The 27,717-nt window shown below is 41.3% G+C and overlaps 1 protein-coding gene across 2 annotated transcripts; it reads right to left on the reverse strand.

Moving 5' to 3' along the window:
* LOC115224012 (ubiquitin conjugation factor E4 A) lies at positions 1 to 27,717 on the reverse strand. 2 transcript variants are annotated; one of them, XM_029794799.2, is made up of 18 exons: positions 27,562 to 27,717; positions 24,309 to 24,528; positions 22,816 to 22,898; positions 21,030 to 21,206; positions 19,324 to 19,474; positions 16,233 to 16,444; positions 14,728 to 14,925; positions 12,078 to 12,195; positions 11,120 to 11,335; positions 9,278 to 9,538; positions 7,994 to 8,250; positions 5,943 to 6,106; positions 5,290 to 5,482; positions 4,607 to 4,720; positions 3,055 to 3,306; positions 2,043 to 2,294; positions 1,100 to 1,257; positions 1 to 144 (listed from the first exon to the last, which is right to left on the reverse strand). In XM_029794799.2, the coding sequence occupies exons 1-18, from the start codon at positions 27,643 to 27,645 to the stop codon at positions 21 to 23; spliced, it is 3,234 nt and encodes a 1,077-aa protein (XP_029650659.1). In that variant the 5' UTR covers positions 27,646 to 27,717; the 3' UTR covers positions 1 to 20. The 2 variants fall into 2 exon arrangements, with proteins under 2 accessions (XP_029650659.1, XP_029650660.1); XM_029794800.2 differs by lacking the exon at positions 27,562 to 27,717 and adding an exon at positions 25,352 to 25,405.

Genomic DNA, 27,717 nt, shown 5'->3' on the forward strand with positions numbered 1-27,717 from the left:
TTAGTTTTATTTAATATGTTTTAATATTCTTTAATTCGCTTTCGATTCTCTCTTAACCAACGGTCAATTTTGTCCTTCAAGTCCACATTGGGTATGACCTTATCCATAGTCAGTGGTTTCCGGCTGAATGGGTCTGACTGGTCACTGAAATATAAACAGACAGATGGACTTCAATAACATGAACAATGGAGTCACTAACTGAAGCAACACACACACACACAAGTATATATACTGTATTTTGACGTGTATAAAGAACCCTTTTTTTTGTCAAAAATTAGGTTAAAAAACAGAGAAAAAAACACAAGAAAAAACAACAATGTGAGGATGTGGTACATGCAAAGTATTAATTAATAAGATGCTCAGGGAAGGAAAGAAAGGGTGTTTTAGGTTTTGAGCAAAGCTCTTCTTCAGAAATAAAGAGGATGAAGACCTTTGGCGATATGCTGCACTTGAGAAGACCCGTCAAGCCAAATGAAATCGTTGTCGTGGCCAATGCTGGTGGCACATGAAAAGCACCTTTCAAGTGTTGGGCCTCACGGAGGCAGTAACAAATGACTGAGGCCTTTGCCATTATACTGTGCTTGGGAAGAAGACCCATCAAGCCAAGTGTAATCATAGTCAGGGCAGATACTGGGGTGACACAGCTGGCACCCATGCTGGGGCATGTAACAACACCCATTACACTCTCAGAGTGGTTGGTGTTAGGAAGGGCATCCAGCCATAGAAAACCATGCCAAATCAAACTGGAGTCAAACTCTCGGCCTTCCTTCATGCCAGCATGGACAATGGACGTTAAATGATGATGATGATGATGATTTATGTGTGTATTTGTGCTTCCTTGTTTTGGCATGGTATGATGGTTGCAAATGAATTCCATTCATTTCCAATATTCCGTGGAAATCTGCCAGGCTACGGGATAACATTATCTTTCTTGGAAACATGTGAGGATTGGCAACAGGGGGGAAGCAACCTGCCATACAGAAATCTGCCTCCACAAATTCCATTTGACCCATGCAAGCATGGAAAAGGGGACATTAAAAAACCATGGTGATGATGATGACAATGATGATGATGATGGCGATAGGTTTTGCAAACTTACCTCAACAGATGTCGTGCAATAACAGTTCGATCCAGGGTTTTCTGTGAAGTTGGCAAGATGACTGGGTCCTTCATTAATGTCCCCATTATAGGGTCCAAGAACTCATCAGGGGCTTCAGACAACATTTCATCCTCTTCTTTCTGTTTCACTCCCAAGTCCTTGAAATAAGAATTTAGAAAAACCGTGTTAGGATATTTAAATTCAAAGAAAAATAACGATAGAGACTAACGTGTAAACTTTACTGATGGCATACGAGGAATCAAGCCATTCTCTTCAACCAATAAACCAGCTCCCCCAACCCACCACCAGAGTGTACATCTATAACCACAAGATCTTTACACAGGGACACAAAGTTCAAGTGCTCCATCCCCAGGCAATACACCAGACATCTTTATAATTATCACACAATGGCAGTGAGTTGGCAGAAGTGGTAGCACACTACACTAACAATGCTTGCCATCATTTCTTCTGGCCCTTTACGTTTTGGGTTCAAATTCTGCCAAGGTCAATTTTGCCTTTCATCCTTTCAGGGGTCAATAAATTAAGTACCAGTTCTAAACACTTGGGTTCAAGTAATCAACTAGTACCCTCCTGCCAAATTTCAGGCCCTGTGCCTTTAACAGAAAGGATTATTATTATTATTATTATGGTGGCGAGCTGGCAGAATCGTTAGAACGCCAGGCAAAACGCTTAGTGGTATTTCATCTGTTGCTACATTCTGAGTTCAAATTCCACTGAGGTTGACTCCAGAGAGTGTACCTGGTGCCTTCAACGTGTCACCAGTATGTGTGTGTGTGTTTGTATTTGTGCCCCACCACACCACTTGATAACTGGGGTCAATTTGTTTGAAAAAACCCCATCAAGGCAGTGCCCCAACCTGGCCACAGTTCAATGACTGAAACAAATAAATCATCAAAGATAAAAAAGAAAAAAACGAACTTACTTTGATTTTCTGATCCAAAGCCTCAAAACTTTCAATGTCTTGTTGAGACCAGCCAATTTTATGCAAGATATGCTTTGCTTTAATCAACAAGCTTTCAGAATACGAACGACCATCCGACAGAACAGCGAAACAGAATTTCTCATTTTCAGCAAGGTTCAGGTAAGTTTTGCAGATATTAGAGACAATCTGCTGTGGTTTGAATTCATATTCGTTCTTGTCTTTCACGTTAAAATTCTTCTGTTTTGGACCAACCTAAAAAAACAAAAAAATAACTAATTAAAACATAAAACATTTCTTCGTAATTTACTCGTCTGGATATGTGAGAACGCCGAACGTATTATGGTAAGATATCTTTTATTCTTTTACAAGCGAACCTCCTGCCCTTTGGCCTAGTCTGTACGGTGCTTGAATGTGTGTGTGGATATTGAAATACGTTTAGGCTAGAAAGAGGGGATCTTTGTGTCAGATGAGGAAAGGTTATAGTGAGACTGAGAGACAGAAACAGGGGTTTCTCTGTAAGAATTAAAAACAATTTACACAGAATGGTCTTCTTCGTGTATTATATTTTAGACTGAATTTAGTGAAAAAACATCAGTCCTGCCACTTAAATAAATAAATAAATGCACCCTTTTAAAGCCTAGCCAGGCTCATGGGCCCGGTTTCCCGGTTTCAATGGTGTATGTGTTCGTTCCACAGCTGGATGGGATGCCAGTCCATCGCAGCGTTACTCATTTTTGCCAGCTGAGTGGACTGGAGCAACATAAAATGAAGTGTTTTGCTCAAGAACACAACATGCTGCCTGGTCCAGGAATCGAACCACAATCTTACAATCATGATGCTGGCATCCTAACCACTAAGCCATGCGCCTCCACTTCTGCCACTTACACACCACAAATTCTTCATTTCACCATCCACTCTCCCAATCCCTCCACGCCCACCACACCAGCAGTAGCAGCAGCTGCTGCTGGTTGCTGTCGCTTCATTCACCCTTGCTGATTCACTCCACACTTACCAGATGCACAAGGAAATAATTCAACATCTCCGAGATCCTGGTGACCATTGAGTCATGGGTAAAGATGGACTTGATGTCTGTGGTCAGCAATTCTATAGCCTGGATGGTAGAATTAGCCATGATGTTGTGGTATCTGGCCAACATGCTGATCTGACGGAGATTTGATGTATGCTCTTGTTGTTGCTCGTCCGACAAGTGTCTCCACGTCTCTGATTCCTCTTCCTGTTGTTTCTCTTTAATTTGCATCATGTACTGCACAACGGATTAAGAGATATAAATAAGATACAGTTAGGAGATAAAAGATAGAGGTAAGACAGAAAGAAGAGATATAGAGACATTGGGGCAGCCTTCCAATTTACCAGCCCTGGTCAAACCGTCCAACCCATGCCAACATGGACAACAGATGATGATGATGATGATCATCATCATCATCGTTTAACGTCCGTTCTCCATGCTAGCATGGGTTGGACGGTTCAACCGGGGATCTGGGAAGCCAGAAGGCTGCACCAGGCTCCAGTCTGATCTGGCAGTGTTTCTACAGCTGGATGCCCTTCCTAATGCCAACCACTCCATGAGTGTAGTGGGTGCTTTTTACGTGCCACCTGCACAGGTGCCAGGCGATGCTGGCAACGGCCACGATCGGATTGGTGCATTTTACGTGCCACCGGCATGGAAGCCAGTCGAGGCGGCACTGGCATCGGCCACGATTTGGATGGTGCTTTTTACGTGCCACCGGCACAGAAGCCAGTCAAGGCGGCGCTGGCATCGGCCACGATTCGGATAGCGCTTTTTATGTGCCAGGTTCAATTTCGATTCCGATAATATAGATAAGAGATAGATAAGCAATGTAGAGATATAGATGAGAGATATGTAGATACAGACAGATAAGAGGTAGAGATAAGAGATATAGATAAGATATATGATGCTGAGTAAAATGTAAGCAACGTTTTGAGACATGAAATTTCATCCCAATATATTTCAACAACGTGGAAATTTTATTCATCAAAGAAAGTACCTTTAAAATCAACAAATTTTTGCCAGCAAGTTATAATTTTGTTTATTCCACTGACATAAAAATCTGGAGTTCCGGAGCTGATGAACTCTTGGAACGCACTTTCAGCATTGGTGTGATTTTTTTTAACTCCTTCTCTCACAGGAAATCATCAAGGTGCTTGAAAAAGTTGTAGTGGGTAGGAGAAAGGTCTGGGGAATAAGCTGGGCGGGGAAGAACTTTGTAGCCAGTACTTAACTTTATTGACCTTGGAGGCATGGAAGGCACAACTGACCTTAGAGGGATTTGAACTCAGAACATAAAGAGCCAGAAGAAATATCACAAGACATTTTATCTGGTATGTTACCATGGGGTACAACAGAAGTTGCAGTAGAGCTTGAATAGTCATTAAAGAAGCATCGTTATCTAAATGTTCCTCATGGTTGCCTTGTTTATTTAAGTAAGCTTCGATATATAACATGCAAGCTGTAAAGATTACAGACCGGAGTGAGGTAGGAGGAGGAAGGGTGCGGCAGAAAGGAAATGCTGGGGGTTACTCACGGATAAAGCTTCATCCAGTAAGAAGATGGCATCGTTGATGAGTAAGTTGATGAAACGCAAAAAGAGGGGGGCATTGGGAGCTTCTATGTTCTCCTCTGCATACACAACCAATTCCTGCAATGAGAAAGAACAGGGTTAATGATGGTTAAAGAGTGATTGGAAGCAGGGGATAGGAATGGAAGGTGAAGTAAAGGAAGGTGGTGTGTTTGTGAGTGAGTGAGAGAGAGAGAGAAAGAGAGAGTAGACATAGATATATAAAGAGAGATAAAGAAACAGAGATACAGATATATAGAAGGACATAAAGAGAGAGGGAGAGAGAAATAAAGATAGACATAGAGAGAGCAACACAACAAGAAAGATAAAGACATATACAGAGAGAGAGAGAGAGAGATACAGGGAGTGACAGAGAGAGATAAACACAGAGAGAAAGAGAAAGTGATAGACATAGATATATAAAGAGACAAAGATATATAGAAAGACATAAAGAGAGAGGGAGAGAGAAATAGAGATAGACATACAGGGAGTAACACAAAAAGAAAGATAAAGACATAGACAAAGAAAGAGAGAGAGAGAGACACACACACATACAGCGAAAAGAAAGGACAAACAGAAAGTAGGGGCAAGGCTGTGAGAGTAGAATAAAGGATGAAGAAACTGATGGGAAACAAAAGAATTGTGAAGACCTTAATAGCTTCTCGATGGAGAGGAATTTCCCAAATGTATTCCAATACTGCGTACATTGGTCGACGGTAATTAAACTTCTGTTCAAATGCGACGCTCTGTCCCGTCATTTCGATACTCACAAATACATGGAGCAACATCTCAGCGACGTGTTTGGAAAGGTAATGTGTGTGGAAAATTTTACCTTCATAAAACCTGGGAAACGGAGAAAGAAATATAATTAGGTTGGGTGTCAACAGCCAGATCATCATCATCATCGTTTAATGTCCGCTGTCCATGCTAGCATGAGTTGGACGATTTTGACTGAGGGCTGGCGAACCAGATGGCTGCACCAGGCTCCAATCTTGATCTGGCAGAGTTTCTACAGTTGGATGCCCTTCCTAACGCCAACTACTCCAAGAGTGTAGTGGGTGCTTTTTACATACCACTGGCACGGGGGCCAGTCAGGCGGTACTGGCAATGACCTCACTCGAATCTTTTACACATGCTACCGGCACAGGTGCCAGTAAGGTGACGTTGATAACAATCACGCTCGAATGAGGCCGTTTCAGCCGGGTTGGTACCAAAACGGTTAATGTAAAATAGACTTCCAAAGACATTAATTTAGAAAAGTCAAAGGTGAAAAAAAACTAAAAAAAAAAACTGATTAACTTACAAGTTAAGGCCAATCATATTCCCATGTCTGTTTTCAGAGGGTGGTATAAGGGACGACAGGCTTTCAGCCAAGGAAGCTCGAAGATGGGGATTGCTCATGCGCTCAGGACTCCCCATAAAAACAAGAATGACAGTCATCAAGTGATCCAAACTATCCCCGGCTGCCTGAAAATATGCAAATGTAAAGACTCTAATTAAAGCAAGGAATTAGTGAAAGTTAATCAGGCATGGAAAAACAACATAATGTAAACAACAGAACAATGAACTCTCTCTTCAATAACACAAACGTTCTGACATCCATCCCTTCATCCGTCTCCTAACTGCGGTACGACATCGCCTTGCAAGAACATCCCTTCTGTCTCCTCTCAGCTCTTCCCTGACCCAATCCTATTTCCTTCACCCCTCCCCCAAACTAATATTTGTTACGCCTTCTTCAATGTCCCATCTCCAATCACCTGTCACATGCTTTAAACACTCAAGTGCACTTACTGATCCCCCCCTCCACCTTCTGTTCCTCTATAAGAGACTGTTTCTAGTCTCTTATATTCACCTTGATCACTGAAGATACACCTTCTCTCACTCTCCAAATGGAGAAGCTATGTATTCACTTCTTCAGCAAGGCACCTATTTCTCCCCTTCTATCATACTTCCACTCCCCCTAATACTTTACCCCACTCAATTGAGGAGCCTTGTCTTGAAAATGCTTGATAACCTCACTAGTGCCGGTGCCACAGAAAGAGCCCCCTGTATGCTCTGTGAAATGGTTGGCGTCAGGAAGGGCATCTCGCTACAGAAACCCTGCCAAAGCAGACACTGGAGCCTGGGGCAGTCCTGCAGCTTATCACTTCCTGTCAAACCAGTCAACCCATGCCAGCATTAGCTTGGTAGCCTCTTTTACAAAATAATCCTTTACAAAAGCCCTTTCCCCCCAGACAATTTCAAGTTAATTTTGCACAGTGGTTTTTATCACATCCAGTACGTGCCTTTTTTTTAAAAGATATTTGCCTAGACTAATGACCCTGAGATAGATATTTATGGAAAGTACTCGACACGGCAAGGACTCATGTAATGAAATTATATTGGGGAACACTGCTTCATTCTCAATTACATTTGTACTTATAACTGATAACAACACAATGTTCTACTTAGATTGTAATCTCAACAAAGATTTCTTTTCAAAATGTGTTTTGCACCAGGCCACTCAGCTGACAAAACTGAGTTGCATCTGTGATTCGAAGGGGCCAGCCTTGTCATTCTCTGGCATGGGTGTTCTTTTGCATTTCACCAGCACGAGTGCCCTTTTGTGTTTCACTGATACGAGTGCCTTTTATGTGGCACCAACTTGGGTACCTTTTAACGTGTCACTGGCACAGGTGCCATTTTGTGTCACTGGCACAAGTGCCTTTTAAGGTGCCAATAACTGAGAAAACATGATCACAAATAAAATCAGCCAAAATGGGGTTCCTCTGAAGGATTTCTGGAGTAATGTTACTTAACAGAGTTTGTAGCTTGGTGATCAGGGAGTCTCTCCATGATGGGCAACTAATTGTCTGCATTGACAAGTCACAGCTTCAGTACTAAGGACATTTGTTTAGAATGCCAAAGGGAAGAATCACAAGAGGGATTCTTCAAACTGAGCCAACCAACAGGAGACTTAGATGAAGACCAAGAACGAGATGGTTGGATTATATCCCTAATCTCAGTCGGTCAGACTTGGGAATCATCATCATCATCGTTTAATGTCCACTTTCCATGCTAGCATGGGTTGGACGATTTTGACTGAGGGCTGGCAAACCAGATGGCTGCACCAGGCTCCAATCTTGATTTGGCAGTTTCTACAGCTGGATGCTCTTCCTAACCAAGAACTGTAATAACAGTTGCTTCTGATAGGACCCTATGGAGGAGGTGCCTGAGAACACTCCCTCCATGACCCTCCCAAGAATAGTGGGTGGCAAAAATAGATAGATGGATGGAAATATGTAAGCAGGAGACAATCTGTCTTCCCGCTTTCATACAACTTTAAGGTAAACAAAAAAAATAATAATAACTTACCTGGTATGTTTCAGGTTTATAATGAGTAACAAACTTTGTGAAGGTCGTTAAGTTGTCCAAAGTAATTTCCGGGATTGTTGCTAAAATTGTGGGAGGTTTCTTTGCTAAAGGGAATGTAATAGCATTCGTTTTGTCCACCTTGCCAAAGACAGCAATCTGAGAGAGCCAGACGGCTGTTGTGATATGGAATTGAAGAGACATGTCTAGAAGTTGGGGTTCAGTGAGTGCTGCTTTCAAACTCAGGAATATTGTCACACCTGCAAAAGATATAATAATAATATTAACCCTTTAATGTTTAACCCTTTAGTGTTCAGATTAATCTGTTAAGTGTAATACTTTTTTCACTCAAATTGTTTTGAATTAATCATACTTTATCTTACAGCTTTGAAGTTTCGATGGTGTGATAGTTTATTCTTAGAATATCAATGTAGGTTAGGTGTGAGGGGCTAGATATGGCCAGTTTGAATGTAAAACATGTAGGATATTTGGGCCGGATATGGCCGGCTTAAACACCAAAGGGTTAAACCTGTCATATCCAGCCCCAAATTTTCTACCTGTTTTATGTTCAAAGTGGGCAGTTCTGGCCTCTCACACATACCCTACAATGTCATTGTAAAAATATACTATCATATCGGTGAAATTTCAAAGCTATGAGACAGTCCACGATTAATTCAAATCAATGTGAATGCCAGAAGGATTAATCTGGCCGATTCAGGTGCAAATATTCTACTTGTTTTATGTTCAAACTGGCCAGATCCAAATAAAGTCTCTGGTAATTTATCTGCATATCATTTCTTCCACCACCACCACCACCCCGGCTGTCATCAGGAGCAAAGTTGTTACCTCTTTGTCGTCATCATTGTCATTCAATGTCCACTTTCCCAAACTCTCGTGGGTTAGGCAGAATTTACTGAGACAGACTTTCTATGGCTGGGAGCCCTCCCTGTTGCTAACCCTCAACTGTTTCCAAGCATGATAATATTTGCCCAGGGCCAGACAGGTTCTCCACGGAAGACTGGGAATGGACAACATAGCTTGCATAACAATGATGTTCATTTACAACCACAACAGGACATCTAGACACACACACACACACATTAATAACAGGCTTCCTTCAATTTCCAAAATCTACCAAATCTACTTACAAGTCTTTGGTGGGCCTGGGGCTATAGCAGAGGACTGCTTCTACACAACTGGGACTGAACCCAAGACCACACGGTTGGGAAGCAAACTTCTTAACCACACGCCCACGCCTGCACCTGTAAACAGAACCGAAATACTTACCAATTTCCAGCTGCTCTTTGATACTTGTAGGCATTCCATCTTCTCCCTCCCGTTCGTGTGCATCGGCGTAGGTGCGCTGGATTCGATGCAACTCTTGGCTGAGACGCATAAACTTATCATTGAGTACTTGAAATCCAAGCATCAAACAAAAATGAGTTAAATAGAAACATTCTGTGATAAAATTGTACGTTTGATTGCTTGACAACGCCAGATCTTCTTCATTTTCGGGTTTTGAAATTAAGCAGGTTAATTTCATTAAATCTGAGCAAATAAAATGTAATTAATTGGATGTTAGACATTGACAGATATATACAAAAAAGACAACTAAAATGGACAAAGTGGTGAAAGACTGGCTGGCTTTATTTAGCACCCCGCTCCGCAACCAGCAGAAACCAGATTTTTTAGCCATTATTTAAGAAATCATGAAATAAAAGCAGTGCTTTGGTTTAAGAGTTTTGCATTTAAATGAGTCATATCTGGACCAAATATTCTGTTTTATATTCAAACTGGTCAGATCCAGCCTCTCACACCTATCCTTCAATGTCATTCTAAATATATACAATTGCATCATTAAAATCTCAAAGCTACAAGATAATGCATAATTAATTGAAAATAATGTGAACAAAAGCACTCAGAGAGCGCAAACCTCCGCCAAGGCAGCACCAACAATTAGTCTGAGATGATTTTTAAAATGAAAATATCTGAAATAATCTCGACTGCTCTCACAAACGAGAATACGAAAAATGAACCTGACCACTCTCAAAAATTAAGTAAAAATTCAAAAAATAGGAAAAATAATCCAGAATTCCTATCCGGTACTGGGTGGATCCCCAAATCTAGTCAGTTTGCACCAGTCATGAGGCAAAACATCTCTGAAACTTTCACCTGAATCCATTCAGCAGTTCTTGAGATATTTTCTCCATGGACAAACAAACTAATAAACCTGACCGAAAACAATATTTCTGCCTTAGAGAAGGCAGAAGTAATAAATAAGCTTTACATTGAACAGAGGAATCTGAATGTTCAGGGGTTAATCTTTACTGTACAGGGACTGAGTATATTCAGTTCCAAGCACTTGAGACAAAAAAAACTTGCTTACTCGTTTGTGATAGTCAGGTACTGTCTTGAACTCTCCAGGTTTCATACGATGTAGTATACTCTTTTACTTGCTTCAGTCATTTGACTGCGGTCATGCTGGAGCACCATCTTTAGTCAAGCAAATTGACCCCCAAGACTTTATTATTTGTAAGCCAAGTACGTATTCTATTGGTCACTTTTGCCGAACTGCTAAGTTACAGGGATGTAAACACACCAACGTCAGTTGTTGAGTGATGGTGGGGGGGACAAACACAGACACACAAAGACATACTTATATATATATATATACACACACACACATATATGTGTATATATGATGGGCTTCTTTCTCAGTTTACGTCCACCAAATCCACTCACAAAGCTTTGGTTGGCCCAAGGATATAGTAGAAGGCACTTGTCCAAGGTGCCCCACAGTGGGACTGAACCCAGAACCATGGGGTTGGGAAGCAAGCTTCTTACCACACAACCATGCCTATAAAACAAGCTTATTCCAGTTTCTGTTTAGCAAATCCACTCAGAATCTACTTTGGTCATCCTGGGGTTATAAAGTATTTGCCCAAGTTGCCATGCACTGAGACTGAACCCAGAACCAAGTGGTTGGGAAGCTAGCTTCTTAACCACACAGCCACACTTGCTCCTATTCAGAGAATTCTTAACACGTCAGTGAAACCATTACAAAGTTGCTGTATATGAACTTAGAAATATCAAATACTTGAGTTGAATCTCAACACCGTTTTGTCTTACCTTTAGCATGGATGTTCCTCTTCTTCGCATCCTCATCACTTGTTACCACGGCAGCCGTGTATGTTGGGTCGATTTTGAATATCTTCGAAGAAATGTTTTTACAAAACGGCTGACAAAGTTTCAACATCACATAGCAGAGATTAAGAAAGAATCGGTCAGAACAGTAGATGTTATCAAAAGGGTACCTCATCTGAGCGGTCCAAAGTTTGGCTCGATCTGTGAAATCAGATGATTTGGTGATTTAAGTAAAAAGCACACGGAAGAGAGAAAAAAACAACAAATAAAAACATCAACCACAATTAAAGTATAACAGAGTCATTCTTAACTGTAAAACCTATAAAACAGTCACATTAAATTATGTGGTAATCCTGCTCAAAACATGAAGAATCAAAAGAAATACTGCCAAGCATTTGGCCTGATGGGATCTTTTCTGTTTAGCTGCCAATTTTGAATTCGTTCAATTTTGTTCCAATTGATTTGCCAGCCCCCTCTGGCCCCTGTGCCGGTGGCATGTAAAAAGCATCCACTACACTCACAGAGTGGTTGGCGTTAGGAAGGGCATCTAGCTGTAGAAACTCTGCCAAATCAGATTGGAGTCTGGTTCGCCAGACCTCAGTCAAATCGTCCAACCCATGCTAGTATGGAAAGCGGATGTTAAATGATGATGATGATGATGAAAAGCAAATTAGACAAAAGACAACACAGAAACAAGTAGTTAAATAAAAGCTACAAAAATTGAATGTTTTATGTGAGATATTTGCAGGATGATGGAAAGAAGTCAGAAGGGAAAATCAAATGTGACAACAATGATGAATGATATCGTTAGATGCACACACCCATCTCCACAGCTCTGTAATCAGTATTGAATACACCTTTGCACTAGCAACATTCAGTTATGTGCAGTGAACATGGAAAAAAACAGAAAAACAGCAAATACAATGCAAATGCAGTAACCTACCTTCGTTAGAATGTAGGCAATTAGCCAACCAATTTAGGACTTGATGTCGTGTTTCGTCAGAGACTTTAATAAGTCCATGAAACAACTGGTGGACTTTATCACCAAGGTTTGCCAATGCCTGAAGAGACAATATTATGTAAATATAATGAACTTATTATATATACAGGGTTCAGAGGTGCACCACAACTCATCACGAACAGTACAGAGAACAGAGAACAATGCACAGGAAGTGCAACAGTAAGGGGTTGGCATGGGGTGGGGGGGCATCGGGTGTACTGTTGGCAAATTTCAGGAGGTAAGGGAGTTTTTCAGTGATGTAGTGCCCTGACAGCTAACAACTGATGTGGGTTGTTTATTCCACGCTTCATCAATTCTGAGTATGAAAAAAATGTTTCCAAAAGTCATGAGTCTAAGTCATATGGAATTCAAAAAACTGCTCAAAGTTAATAATAATAATAATGAAATTATTGTATACAGTGCTCAGGTGCACCACAACTTGTCAAAAGTGCGTATAAAGCATATGCAGTAATGTACAAATGTCTGGAAAGCGAACAATGTATGAGTCAGATACATGCTTGCTTGTGTATGGAGGGGAGAAAATCAGGTGTGGTGTTGGCGAATCTCAGGAAGCATGGAAGTTTTGAAGGATGCAGTGCTCAGACAACTAACAACTGATGTTGTTAGTTGTTGTTGTTGGAAAGACAGTGGATAATCTTGTGGGTATCGACCAATTCGGTTGCCAGACATTGAAGCTTTAATAAATAGAGATAGTAAATCCTCTGGATAATCCGCCCTCCTCCTTCCAAATATCAGTGGACTCTGATCCAGTCTAGATCCCCACACACTACTTGTCAGTTAAGTCTATTTTAACATATCCTTAACCCTTTAACATTTAATCCCCTTCCCTTACCAACCCCCTTTACACTGCCCTTTGTGCTGTGACAAAACTTCTTGTTTTAAAGTCATCTAAACTAAAACCCCTCTTCAAAATGTTCTGTTAATTTATGTTCAACACCAATTAATTTATACTAATTTTATGTTAATTTATGTTCCAAAATTTTCTGTTAATTTATGTTCCAAACACCAGCTTAATAACGACAAAGTTGTTTTACTGAATTCTTCATCATTTTCTAAATTAATTGAATTGAAGCCAAGGTATTTCATGATAACGAAGAGGCCAAACTAGCCATACCTGGCCCAAATATTCTACCTGTTTAATGTTCACACTGGTCAGATCCAGTCTCTCACACTGACCCTACAATGTTGTCCTTAAAGTAACAATCATGTCACCAAAATCCTATAACAAGAAATAATGCAAGATGAAGCCATTTCCTTCTAAATATGAGAGTAAATACAGTGAATTTTTTTGTCAAAATGTGAGGTTTTTTCCCCAACATTTGAAGTGGACTGATGTTTTGGGTAATTACTAATTTGGCTTCAGCAAGTAGTGATTCCAAATTGGAAGGGTTTACACTTGTAGATTTTACAAAATGTAGAAGAAACTGCTTGATAAATGGTGTTGGTTTATTTATGTCCTCATAATCTATCAGTTTGGCAAAAGAGACAGATAGAATAAGTAACCAGACTTTAAAAAAACTAAGTGCTAGAGTTGTTTGACTAAATTCTACAAGACAGTGCTCCGGCATGGCCAGAGTTCCATGATTGAAAGAAGTAAAAAATACAAATTTTCAGAGATCAGATTATTAAGTAATTTCTTCAACATGGAATTTGAAATTTTTAAGGGCTTCACAAACATCATACACATATCGTATGTCCTTATGTATTTCATACATTATTGCAAATACTTATTTCTTTATTACCCACAAGGAGCTACACACAGAGGGAACAAACAAGGACAGACAAACGGATGAAGTCGATTATATCGACCCCAGTGCGTAACTAGTACTTATTTAATTGACCCTGAAAGGACGAAAGGCAAAGTCGACCTTGGTGGAATTTGAACTCAGAATGTAACAACAGACGAAATACCGCTAGGCATTTTGCCCGGTGTGCTAACGTTTCTGCCAGCTCGCCACCATATTATTGCAAATACTGGCATGGTAATGCACCAATTCCAACATTTCATAGAGGAGAAGATGGCAAAAAAAAGAAAAAAAAAAAGCCAAACTTGCAGTCTTCACTTCAGTTTCCATGCCCATCCTCACTTATGGACATAATTGTTGGGTAATGATCAAAAGAGTACAAACATTTAATACAAGTGTCCAAAATGGGGTTCCCCAAAAGGGATCTTTGGAGTAATGTTAATTGACAGGGTGCTTAGCTTGGAGATCAGGGAGTCACTCCAGGTCAAGCCTCTGCTTCTCCATGTTAAACGGTTGTAGTTCCAGCGATATGTACAGGTGATTAGAATGTCGCGGGAAAGAATCGCAAGAGGGATTCTTAAAGCCAAGCCAATTGACAGAAAACCTATGGGTGAACCAAGAATGAGATGGTCAGGTGATAACCTTGGTCTCAGTCTCAATTGGTCAAATTTGGGAATCCAGCTGGGAAGTCTAATGACATCTGCTTCTGATAGGTGCCTGAGGATTCTACTCCTATGACCCTCCAAAGAATAATGGGCAGAGGAGATGGAATGGGCACATTATAGAACGTTACACACAAGGACACAAAACTGAAATACAAGTCTTACCTTCCAAATATTGGCTTCAATAATGTCATTCTCTGTTTTGGTACCTGCCGATGGGTTGTTAAAGAACTCGTAAGGACCACTGTCTGAGACAGGAATGCAACTGAAGGAGAGAATGCAACCAAGTAATGTCTTTTCATAAGATTTGGGGCTGCTGGCCTGTCCTGTGCTGGCCTGTGGTGTGCTGTGTTCTAGGAAAGCCTGCAAGTAAAATCAACATTGTTACCAAAATCAGCGCCCAAAAACGAAGATTATTTTTTTGTTTCTCTTTTGATTTCACCCTTTCTTTATTTGTCTAAGCTTTCTTCACTGATTTCTTCACCGAATTCTTCCTAAATTTCATCCCGTTTTCTTCTTCATACTCTCTTCTCTGTCTTACAATTTTGTCTGCTGCAGTATCCCAGCTTCTGTCTTGCTTCTCTCTCACAGCTATGACCTGTTTTACTAGTAACTGATTGACATCTACCACCACCACACACACACACACACACACACACACATATATTGTTGGTGCAGGTGTGGCTGTGTGGTAAGAAGCTTGCTTCCCAACCACATGATTCTGAGTTCAACCCCACTGCATGGTATCTTCGATGTGTGTGTGGCCCTGGGCTGACTGACGAAAGCCTCGTGAGTGGATCTGTTGACAGGCAAGGCGTTTGGACATAGAAAATCTGCCTCGATAAATTCTATCCAACCCATGTGTGCATGGAAAAGTGGATGTTAAAATGATGACGACGTGTGTGTGTGTACACACGACAGGCTTCTTTCAGTTTCCATCTATGAAATCCACTCACAAGGCTTAGGTCAGTCCAGGCTACAGTATGAGACACTTATGAAAGTTTCCATAGTAGGAGTGAACCAAAGGCCACCTGGTTGGGAAGCAGGCTTATCAACTACAAATCAAAATCAAATTCAATGACTGGCATCCGTGCTAGCGGGGTGCAAAGAGCACCATACGAGTGTGATCAGTGACAGAGCAGCTAACTGGCTTCCGTGCCAGTGGCACTTAAAAGGCACCGTTCAAGCGAGATCGTTACCAGCATCACCTTACTGGCACTCGAGCTCCGTGCTAGTAGGGTACTAAGAGCACCATCCAAGCATGATCATTGCCAGAGTGGCTATCTGGCCTCCATGCCGGTGGCACATAAAAGACACCATTCGAGCGTGATTGTTACCAGCATCGCCTTACTGGCACCTGTGCTGGTGGCAAGCGTAAAAGATTCGAGTGAGGTCGCTGCCAGTACCGCCTGAGTGGCACGTAAAAGCACTCACTACACTCTCGGAGTGGTTGGTGTTAAGAAGGGCATCCAGCTGTAGAAACTCTGCCAGATCAAGATTGGAGCCTGGTGCAGCCATCTAGTTCGCCAGCCCTCAGTCATTCGTCCAACCCATGCTAGCATGGAAAGTAGACGTTAAACGATAACGACAGCCATACCTACAAAACCCTGCATTTCTTCAACAAAACCATTTCAAGAGAAAAAAAAAACCGAAAAACAAAACATACTGACCAGAGCAAGAGGTTCAGACCTATGGAAGAACGTCAGGAGGTCAAGGTATTCAAAAAGAGCCACGTGCATAAGATTCAGTTCATTCGTCATATGTTGATAAATAACATCTAAAATAGGTTGGAAGGCTTCCTTCACGGATCCGTCTTCCGTAAATTTATGAACTTCATTAGCAAGTCTCGTGAAGAAGTCGAGCATCACCATACAGTTGTCCCCTAGGTGCAGAAGAAGAAGAAGAAGAAGAAGAAAAAAGCCAGCCAAGATGTTAAATGGTAATCAATAACTGACCGATCAATGTAAAATCAAATTAATGTCAATTCCTCGTTAGCATCTTGGATCAATAAATCATGACTGGTCTTTCGATAAATGAATGTCTCAAGACAGTGCTCCAGAATGGCTGCAGTCCAATGACTGAACCATATAAAGAAATAAAAAAAGAAAAACAACAAAATACTAGTATCCTGCCCCCCTTTTTTTACACAGCTTTTGATAACACTGTGTAACGAGATTTTTATGTTTTTGGTCAATAAGTGTTGTTTCCTATTTGCCTTTATCTAGAAATCAAAGGAAATGGCTACTCTTCCCTTCAAACTCTGCTTTTCTGACCTGGACATCAATGTTTTGTAACTGACCTATTTCCCATTACATTTCAGACAGACTCAGCACGGAGTTGCTCAAGCAGAAATATCGTTATAGCAAATATTCTGCTCAATACCATGGGTTTGCTTGTCAGTTGATTGACCTTAACCCTTTTGTTACCGTATTTCTGTTCAGATGTTCTGTGTTTCTTTCAATTAATTTCAAATATAGCAAAGAACTTAGAAAAATAACTTAGTTATCATTAAGCTAGTGTTCTATCTATCTATCTGCTCAGTCGAAGTCGACTCTCGGTCACTTGATGGATCAGTGTCCTCCAGTCAGTTCTATCCTGGGCCGCTTCTTTCAGATTGGCTATGTCCATTTTGGTATCACTCTTGATGGTGTCAAGCCAGCGGGTTCTTGGTCGGCCTCTTCCTCTCTTGCCACTGACCATTCCGAGCATGATGTCCTTCTCCAGGGATTTTCTACGCATAATATGACCGAAATATGCCAATCTCATGTTAGGAACATTAATTGTGACTAAGGTTTGGTGGAAAATTTTAATTCAAAACTTATGAAAACAAGACATTTGTACTACAGAGCCAGAGGCGGTTTCAGGTGGGTTAGTAATGAAAGGGTTAACTACTTGAGCATGTCTTTTAGTGGCTGACGACACGGGCGTCTCTGATCATGAGCAGAAGTGGTGAGGGAGCATCATAGCCATGTATTGAGAGGGATTCTTTGCGGTTTGAATAAATAACAAAAACAAAGTTTGAGGGAAATATTAGCCATTTTTCATACTTTCCTGGGGTCGGCAAATGGGAGATAACAGTTGCTACTCAAGTTCAAAAATTGTGTTACAGTGTAATGAAGTAATTAGATATTAATAAATCATCATCATCATCATCATCGTCGTTTAACGTCCGTTCTCCATGCTAGCATGGGTTGGACGGTTCGACCGGGGTTCTGGGAAGCCAGAAGGCTGCACCAGGCTCCAGTCTAATCTGGCAATGTTTCTACAGCTGGATGCCCTTCCTAACGCCAACCACTCCGTGAGTGTAGTGGGTGCTTTTTACGTGCCACCTGCACAGGTTTTTAGAATAATCAGGTATGATGATGATGGTGGTGATGACAGAAACAATGTGTGTTTGTGTGCACATAAGTATATGTGTATATGTATGTGCATATGTGTTTCTGTATAACTAGTATAATGACGTAGATTATTGTAGATAAGGAAAGAATGTAGATTAGCGGTAGTGTTTTGTAGATAAGGTGATAAGAGAAGATCTAGGGTGGTGGGCATGGCTGTGTGCTTGAGAAGTTTGTTTCCCAACCATGTGGTTTGGGGTTCAGTCCCACTGAAGAATACTTTAGCAGAAGTGTGTAATGCTTTTATATGTTTGGTTATTTAAGCTTAAATACCGCAGAATGGGCTCAGCAGAGCCTTTTCTTTCCATTGAATCACATGACCCAGTGGCTTGCCAGACTAGTTGCATGCATTGGTCAGTTACTAACTGTCCAATCGCGGGTTTGCAACAGTTTGTTCCCAATGCAGGAAAGACCACTCTGTTATAGAAACCCTTGTATTCTTCCTCGCTTGGTCTTTGGCAGCAGCCATTGACCACACACACACCACACCTCTTTGGACTAGTGTCAACAAACCAGAGACCCAGCCAGTCTCACAGCTTTCTTCAACCACCCTTCTCTGGTCTTCATCATAACCACAACAGACAGCAGACTACAGCCACAGCAACAGACCCAGCAGAACTGAAGTCATTCAAATTCTTGTTCCAGACTCTAATATAATCATCATTCTCTTTCGGCAATCTTATTTTTATAACGAGAGGAATAAATCGGCGCTTATTCAACTTATCCAGATTTCATCGTTTGCTACTTTTTTTTCTGTTATAGTACCTTGGGTAAGTGTCTTCTGCTATAACCCTGGGTTAACCAAAGCCTTGAGATTGGATTTGGTAGGCAGAAACCGAAAAGAAGTCGGCTGTGTATGTGTGTGTGTGTGTTTGTGTTGGTTTATCTTAGACATGACAGTTGTAAGTGATTGTCACTGTTATATAAGCAGTGACATTCATTTCCGAATGTTCTGCAAAAACAAGTCTGGCTATGGAGAAAATATTATCTTCTTGGAAACAGTTAAGGGTTGGTGACAGGAAGGACACCTGACCTTCATTGTCATCACTTAACGTCCGTTGTCCATGCTGGCATGGGTTAGATGGTTTGACCAGAGCTGGCAAGTTGGAGAGCTGCACCATGTTCTAGACCGATTTGGCAAGGTTTCTATGGCTGGATGCCCTTCCTAACGCCAACCACCTTACAGAGTGTGCTGGGTGCTATGACATGGCATCACATGGGTGCTTTTGCATGGCATCACGCGAGTACTTTTACGTGGCACGACATGGTGTCTTAGAAAATCTTTTTCAATAAATTCCGTCCATGGGAAAGTAGATGCTATGATGATAACTGGGTAGAAAGAGTAAATGGCAATAACGTGGCTTACCTAAGACTGTCTTGTAGTTGCTGAAGAAGATGTCAATGAATTGATTTGGCAAGCTTTGACTGCAGACAAGTTCTGGTTGCTGTAGACACAGTTTGGCATTCGTTAAGGCCACGTTTTGACATCCTTTAACATAATGTTCAAAACTGGTCCCCTGCAAGAAGAATAGAACCATCACAGAAAAAAAAAAAAACTGAAGATTTCTTTTATCTTTTTATCTTTCATGTGTTGCAGTCTGTGGCCATGCTGGGGCACTGCCTTGAAGAAATTTTTAGTTGAATGAATGAACCCTAGTATATATATATATTTTTTAACCCGGTATTTATACTATCGTGCTCTTTTTGTTGAACTGCTAAGTTATGGGATGTAAACAAACCAGCACTGGTTGTCAATTATCTTTTTTGCATTCATATTTTCACAGTTTAGATCTTAATTATAAAAAAAAAATATGAAACCATTATTCTCTGCTAATTTAGTTAATTTTGTCAAGCTCCCTTTTCAGTTTGTAAGATAGAAATTTAAATCTAATAAACTGTTTTAAAAGAAATTTAAAGTGCCAACGTGATAACTGCAAACCTACTTTAGGGCCACCCTGTATGTATGCAGTGGCACCCACTTGTGCCCACCCCATTCAAACAACTACTTTCATGCCAAGGGTTTTTTCAGGTAGGGTTAGCGATAGCCCTAACTGACTGGCACTCTGTCAGTGACGACCACGAGGGTTCCAGTTGATCCGATCAACCGAACAGCCTGCTCATGAAATTAACATGCAAAGTGGCTGAGCGCTCCACAGACACATGTACCTTTAATGTAGTTCTCAGGTTGATTCAGAACGACACAGAATGTGACAAGGTTGGCCCCTTTTGAATTGAGGGTATGACTCATTTTTGTCAGCTGAGTGAATCGGAGGAACACGAGATAAAGCATCTTGCTCAAGGAACACAACACACTGCCAGGAATCGAACCCATGACCTTTCGATCCTGAGTCGAATACCCAAACCACAAAGCTCGATGCCTTCACAATGAAGAATAACACCTAGTATGCTGAGAATTGATACGGTTCTTCATCATCATCGTTTAACGTCCGTTCTCCATGCTAGCATGGGTTGGATGGTTTGACTGGGATCTGGGAAGCCAGAAAGCTGCACCAGGCTCCAGTCTGATCTGGCAGTGTTTCTACAGCTGGATGCCCTTCCTAATGCCAACCACTCCGAGAGTGCCTTTTACGTACAACCGGCACAGGTGCCAGGCGAGGCTGGCAACGGCCACGGTCAGATGGTGCTTTTTACATGCCACCGGCATGGAAGCCAGTCAAGGCAGCGCTGGCATCGGCCACGTTCTGATGGAGCTTTTTACGTGCCACCGGCCCGGAAGCCAGTCGAGGTGGAGCTGGCATCAGCCACGTTCAGATGGTGCTTTTTACGTGCCACAGGCATGGAAGACAGTCGAGGCGGAGCTGGCATCGGCCACGTTCTGATGGAGCTTTTTACGTACCACCGGCACGGAAGCCAGTCGAGGTGGAGCTGGCATCAGCCACGTTCAGATGGTGCTTTTTACGTGCCACCGGCACGGAAGCCAGTCAAGGCGGAGCTGGCATCAGCCACGTTCTGATGGAGCTTTTTACGTACCACCGGCACGGAAGCCAGTCGAGGCGGAGCTGGCATCGGCCACGTTCAGATAGGTTGGAAAACAAAACCAATGATGCTTACCCGATATTTAACCAAGAGGTGTTGTGCTCGAAGAAAGCTGCCAAACAAATAGTGCAGCGATTTCTGTTCGCTTGCATTTTTCCAGTCCTGATCCAAGTGAATCTCGCTCTTTGCACTTTTGCTGTCGAATAGTATACACTCTTTGGGATCTTCAAGTAGTAAGCGCTCAAGCACAACCTTCAAAACAAAAAAACAGACACCTTGTGCTTGAGGAGTGTGTGAAATGCAGAGATATTATGCAGCAAGAAGGAGAAATATTGGAGAAAAAGGATGTTTTCAGTCTGAACGGCAGTTTTTTTAAAACAATTTCCACATAACTAAACACTTTTAAACTTCGTATATTGGTAGAATCTCTCTCTATATAAACGGCAGTTTGTCTGTGTGTGTTTCTGTGTGTCTGTTTTCTCGTACCCTCACCCTGACCACGGCTTTCAACCGATTCTGATGAAACTTGACACACACATAGCCCAATGTCATAATTCAAAACTAACGCAGCGAAAATTTTGAAAAGTTCCCCCAGTTCTGAAAAAAATCGATAAATTCGACATGGGGTCGAGAATCAGAAACACAAACCACAGACTGTCTAGGGGACGCAACTCGACCTTTTTAACTCTCAAAAAAATTTACCATCATTTTTTCCCCATTTTTTTGCAATTTTTTGGCTATAACTCTCTAAAAATGCTTTATAGTTATTTTCCTTACAAACCCGAGCAACGCCGGGCGATACTGCTAGTGTGTTTATAAAACATCTTTTTCTCTTGGCTTTATTGAGAAAATTCTATAGTTTGTAAGATATTTGTTGTTTTTTTCTCTTCAATTTCTGCAATTTCAATCAATCAATGATGTCTATTAAGGTGAAAACATTCTATGCCGTATGAATATGTCCCTTGTTTAAGAAACAGATTGGGTTTATTTACATTTCTGAAGAAAAAAGGATACCCTTCCTCCCACCCCTAACCCTAAAAGAGATTGAAATGCAATAGATCGATACTAGGGTCATAATTATGGGTGACAATTTCATATGACACCGCTAGAAGAAACTGCTGTTCAAACCGAAAAGATCCGAGAAAAATAAAGGAAAACCGATGGAAAATAGCAATGTTTTAGTTCAGCTGAAAGTAAAAACTTTGGCTGAGCCAACTAACAATTAACCCTCACAGACCTGGGCCCCTGTATCTAACTTTACCTGGCACCAGAGCTACAAAGCCAAAAAATAAATAGTCGCACACCAAGTTCAAGAGTAATAACTGCAGGAAAACTAATGGACAGAATCACAAAGAGACATTCAGCAGAATAACAATAATAGGCCTGTGTGTGGTTGTAGGGGGTAACTGAAAACTAGTAACATTGAGGAGTGGGGGGGATGGATGAGGGATAGTAATGTTCAGATTAAGGAGAAATAATTGTGCACAGTGAGGGAGGGGGTGCGTGTGTGTGTGTGTGGGGGGGTGACAGGAATGAATAATCTCAGTGTATTGAGGGATTTTTGCATATGTCATTGAAAATAAAAATAACCCTCTCTGCTATGGCAACAAGCCCTGAAGTTTTTTGTGGGGGGGACCAGTTGATTACATCGACCCCCCAGTGTTTCACAGGTACTTAATTTATCGACGCTGAAAAGATGAAAGCCAAAGTCGACCTTGGTGGAATTTGAACTCAGAATGCGAAGACGGACAAAATGCTGCCCAGTGTGCTAACGATTCTGCCAGCTTGACGCCTTAATGAAAACGAAAAAAAAAAAAAAGAAAAATATTATCAGGAAAAAAAAGAAAAAAAGGGGCCAAACCTCATTAAGACATTCAAGATCCAGCCATGTCTGTGAATTGTTAATGTCTTTCAAGTAAACTTTAGGACAAGAGTAAATGTCATCTAAAAAAGAAATAAATGAGAGAAAGAGAGAGAGAGAGAGAAAGAGTTAGTCCAACATATTAACGAGAAGTGGGAGTCGAAAAACATGGCAGTTCTTGCTTTGATTCCCATCCAGAATCTGTTATCAATTATGCCAGCATTTATTTTTCAATCTTACAAAATGTCTTTTAGTCTCAAAAAAAAAAAAATCTCAGATTCTTGAATTCTTTGCTCTTTGGATGATTCTGAGAAACAATGGGAAAATTTTATAAAGATACGAAATAATAATGATAGTATAGATAGGAGCACTCCGTCGGTTACGACGACGAGGGTCCCAGCTGATACGATCAACGGAACAGCTTGCTCGTGGAATTAACGTGCAAGTGACTGAGCAATCCACAGACACGTGTACCCCTAACGTAGTTCTCAGGGAGATTCAGCGTGACACAGAATGTGACAAGGCTGGCCCTTTGAAATACAGGTACAACTCATTTTTGCCAGCTGAGTGGACTGGAGCAACGTGAAATAAAGTGTCTTGCTCAAGGACACAACGCATCGCCGGGAATCGAACTCTCGACCTTACAATCATCAGTCGAATGCCCTAACCACTAAGCCACGCGCCTTCACAATAATGATAGTGATACTTCACACACACACACACATCATGTGACTGACCAAACTTTCAGATGATGTTACACATCGCTGGTCACAGTGTGCTTTACATCATTTCAGCCTTCGAGTGACACCAACCTACTGACTTGGCAAGCAGCACAACATTCTGCTCTGACTGAAAGTGGGGCAGGAGCAATGCGAAATGAAGTGTTTTGCACAAGAACACAACATGCTGCCTGGTCTGGGAATCAAACTCATAACCTAGTGATCGTGGGCACAACACTTTAACCACTAGGCTGTGCACCTGCACATACACATCATCATCATCATCGTTAAACGTCTGTTTTCCATGCTAGCATGGGTTGGATGGTTTGACCGGGGTCTGGGAAGCCAGGAGGCTACACCACACACCAGGCTCCAGTCTGATCTGGCAGTGTTTCTACGGCTGGATGCCCTTCCTAACGCCAACCACTCCGTGAGTGTAGTGGGTGCTTTTTACGTACCACTGGCACAGGTGTCAGGGGAGGCTAGCAACGGCCACGAACGGTTGGTGCTTTTTATGCGCCACCGGCACGGAAGCCAGTCAAGGCGGCACTGGCATCGGCCACATACGGATGGTGCATTTTAGGTGTCACTGGCACAGGTGGTAGGGTAGGGTAGGGGGGTTCACACACACACAGACTAAAAAATTTCAGTTACATTTGATTATTTGCCGTCCCAACACAAAGTTGGGATGACAAAATGATTTTTACAGAAAGCTTACTGAGTACAAAACAAAACAAAAAGAAACCATAACAACCAGAGATGAATGCAATTTACCTGGATCCAAAGTAACAAGAAATATTTCTCCTATAATACAACTGGCTTTAAATCTCTCAGACAAACCGTCATCTGTTTTGGCCGTATCAGCAACTTTGTCTTCATTTGCAGCCAATTTCTTGGTGCACTCTTGTGGATGAGAACCCGAAGGAAGAAGGGCTGCAAACGGGTTGCTGGAAATATCTTCGCCACTCATCTTATATTTGGCATTATCCAGTTTCTGAAGATACAATTAGAAAAATCAAAAACATCAGTAATAAGAGACGACAGTAACGATGATGATGATGAAGATGAGAATGATAAGAGACAGTTCATATGAGATAGATGTTGGCCAAAATATAATCAGCCACCAAATGTTTCATAGCATTTCGGTAACCGGCGGCTCCTCAGTCGTTCTGTCCCTGCGTCTGCGGACAATCTGTGGCAAACAGGATGTCTCTACATGCGGGATTGTTGGGGACCGCTTGTGAAATCTACATATTCCCACGAAACTTCTTCCATGGTTCGAGATGCCTCGAGGATGGTAGAAGAAGCTGACTCAACCCGCCCAGGGTGAATGTCGCCACAAGTACAAGTAAGTTATTTATTCACGGCAACCAACACTAGATCCTTGAATCTGCCATTTACAATCTGGGCCCAAAATTCAGCAAACAAATATGGCTGAATTTGTCATGAACCCCTTCACATTCCTTTACATCAGGGGCTCTCAACACCGCCGGAAGTTGTTGTTGACAAACAACAGCAGTAATTTCATTCAGCTGAATACACGTCATTGATTGGTTGAAATTACCGAAAAACGACAACTTTAACATGAAATAACTTTGAAAATACAAACTTTTCTCAACAAAGCTAAGAGTAAAAGATGTTTTATATGACACATTCTATCAGTGTCCAAAGTTTGAAATTGTTTAGTTACAAAAAATTAAATTCTCGATCTGCTGTTCAAAGGGTAAAGATCCTAGTAATTAAAGGGGTCCTTAGATAAAAAAAAAAAAGAAAAGAAAATGGTTGAGAACCATCACTCTAAATATACAGGGATTTACCAGTAAAGGTGTTCGGAGTTCCGGGTCTGATTTGTGCATCTTCACAAACGTTATCCATTTAGGGTTGTTTTATACATTTTAGGTGTTGGACTTAAGAGTTCCGAATGAATTGTTTTTTGTTGACTGAGTACTGAGGATTCTTGGCTATTCATAACCTTTACTACTACTACTACTACTACTACTACTACTATTACTACTACTATCACCACCACTGAAAGACAATGGCATCTGTAGAAACATTTTGTATTTTTCGGTGAAGTGTTTGATCTTCAAGTAGCTGACCTGGGTGAGATGGTGGCGGTGGGGTTAAACAACAACAACTACTACTACTACTACTACTACTACAACAATAGAGAAGCTGAAAGCAGTTCAATGTTACAAATATTGAACAAGCCATGACTGAACATTTCAGTTTTGATTTTGAAACTAGGATGTTAAGCACCGATTCACAAAGGGCCACTCAACAAGCAACGTCTGTTTCTTTTTTTCACCCCTTCAAAACATCCGTATTCTGAGAGAGTGGGTGGTGGTGGTCTGTGTTGGAAACAATTAGATGAGTTCAAATGGCATAACAAAAGAACACAGTTTGAACAGATAGATAGATAGATAGATACACACACACACATATATATATAGAGAGAGATATATATAAATGGATAGATAGATAGATAGATAGACAGACAGATAAATAGATAGACAGACAAATAGATAGATAGACAGAGAGATAGATAGATAGACAGATAGATAGATAGATAGATAGACAGACAGATAAATAGATAGATAGAGAGAGAGAGAGAGATGTCGCATTGACTGCGAGTTAATAAATTTACAAGTCACCGTAGTCGCCAGGCCTGCTAGAAATAGCAGTCGAATTGTCGTCAAGTAACATTACACTGTCTACAAAAATAGGAACGATACAAATAATATGCGGAAGTGTATATGTGAATATATATATATAAAACGAAATGGCCAAGTGTAGAAGGACTTTAAACACCCGAAGATCTGCTCCTTCGGAAATAACAGGAAGCTTAGCAAACCCATTAATGTGTCTAGATGGTTTAACCCTCAGAAAAGAGGTCATCGCAAGAAACGTTGTTCTTATTATTATTACTGCGATGAGCTGGCAAAATATTTAGAGCGTCGGAAGAAATGTTTTGTGGTATTTTTCTTAATTTTTAAATCCAAATTATTACATTCTGAGTTCAAATTCCGCCAAGGTCGACTTCGTCTTTCATCCCTTTCGTGGGGTAGATTAAAAAAAAAAAAAGGTAGCAGCCGAGGACTGGGGTTAATGTAATCGACCTGTCCACCTTTCCTTTCAAAATGTTTGGCCTTGGCCTTGCGCCAACATTTGAAGCAATCTCAGAGATCAGCTTTGCCTCTCGGAGTTGATAAAATAAGCGACAATCCTTCGATATTGGTCGCATAAATAATTCCGCCGAGGTCCACTTTGCCTTTCATCCTTTCGGGGTCGATTAAATAAAGTACCAGTTTCGCACTGGGGTCGATGTAATCGACTTAATCCCTTCGTCTGTCCTTGTTTGTCTCCTCTCTGTTTAGCCCCTTGTGGGCAATAAAGACATATATTAGTCGCATAAACATCGAAGGATTGCCAAACAAGTACCAATAGGGCACTGGGGGTCGATGAAGTCGACAAGCCACCTCCTGGCCCCACCTCAAAGTCTGTGCCTAATTACTATTGCTGTTGTCACCTTTAAAAACAGGAACCAAGTTCTAGTAAAAGACAAACATGGGCAGTCATTTCTAGAATGGGTTTATCTTGTAATCAACCAACCATCAAAACACAAACAGCCCCGATCAATCCATCCGTGGCTTTCTATATGTAACCAGGAAAAAATGTTTTTAGAAGGAAGGACAAAGAATGGCATATTTACCAGGACCAAGAAAATTCCCAAGGAAGATCCGTGGATCTAAACCCGAGCAGTACAGCTGGTATTTTCAGACCCCCGGGGCTGTTCTTGTCGGGTTTTCGTTGGATCCTCTTTTGCCAAGAAACAGAATTTCCTGCTTTGACTTGGAACAGCAAATATTTAGATAAATAAATTCTGAGGATTTAAGCGTCCTGTTACGGTCGAATTTGGTTTGGGTAATCGAGGATGTTGGACGGGTTTGGTCCTTAAAAATCAAGCGAAAAGGAAAAACGGAAGGGGTAGAAAATAATAATAATTTGAAAGAAAAACGAATCTCACCAACAAAAATCTGGGAATTCTCCGACACAATAAATAATCTGAAAAACCACTTGTAGCTCTTACCACTTCCGGTGGCGTGCGCATGCATCGCAACCGGAAGTCAATTACGTCGCTGTCGCGATTCGCTGCGGCCAAGCTGGAGCATCTCCCGAACGG

This window comes from Octopus sinensis, linkage group LG24 (genome assembly GCF_006345805.1).
Source record: "Octopus sinensis linkage group LG24, ASM634580v1, whole genome shotgun sequence".
Classification (NCBI taxonomy): domain Eukaryota; kingdom Metazoa; phylum Mollusca; class Cephalopoda; order Octopoda; family Octopodidae; genus Octopus; species Octopus sinensis.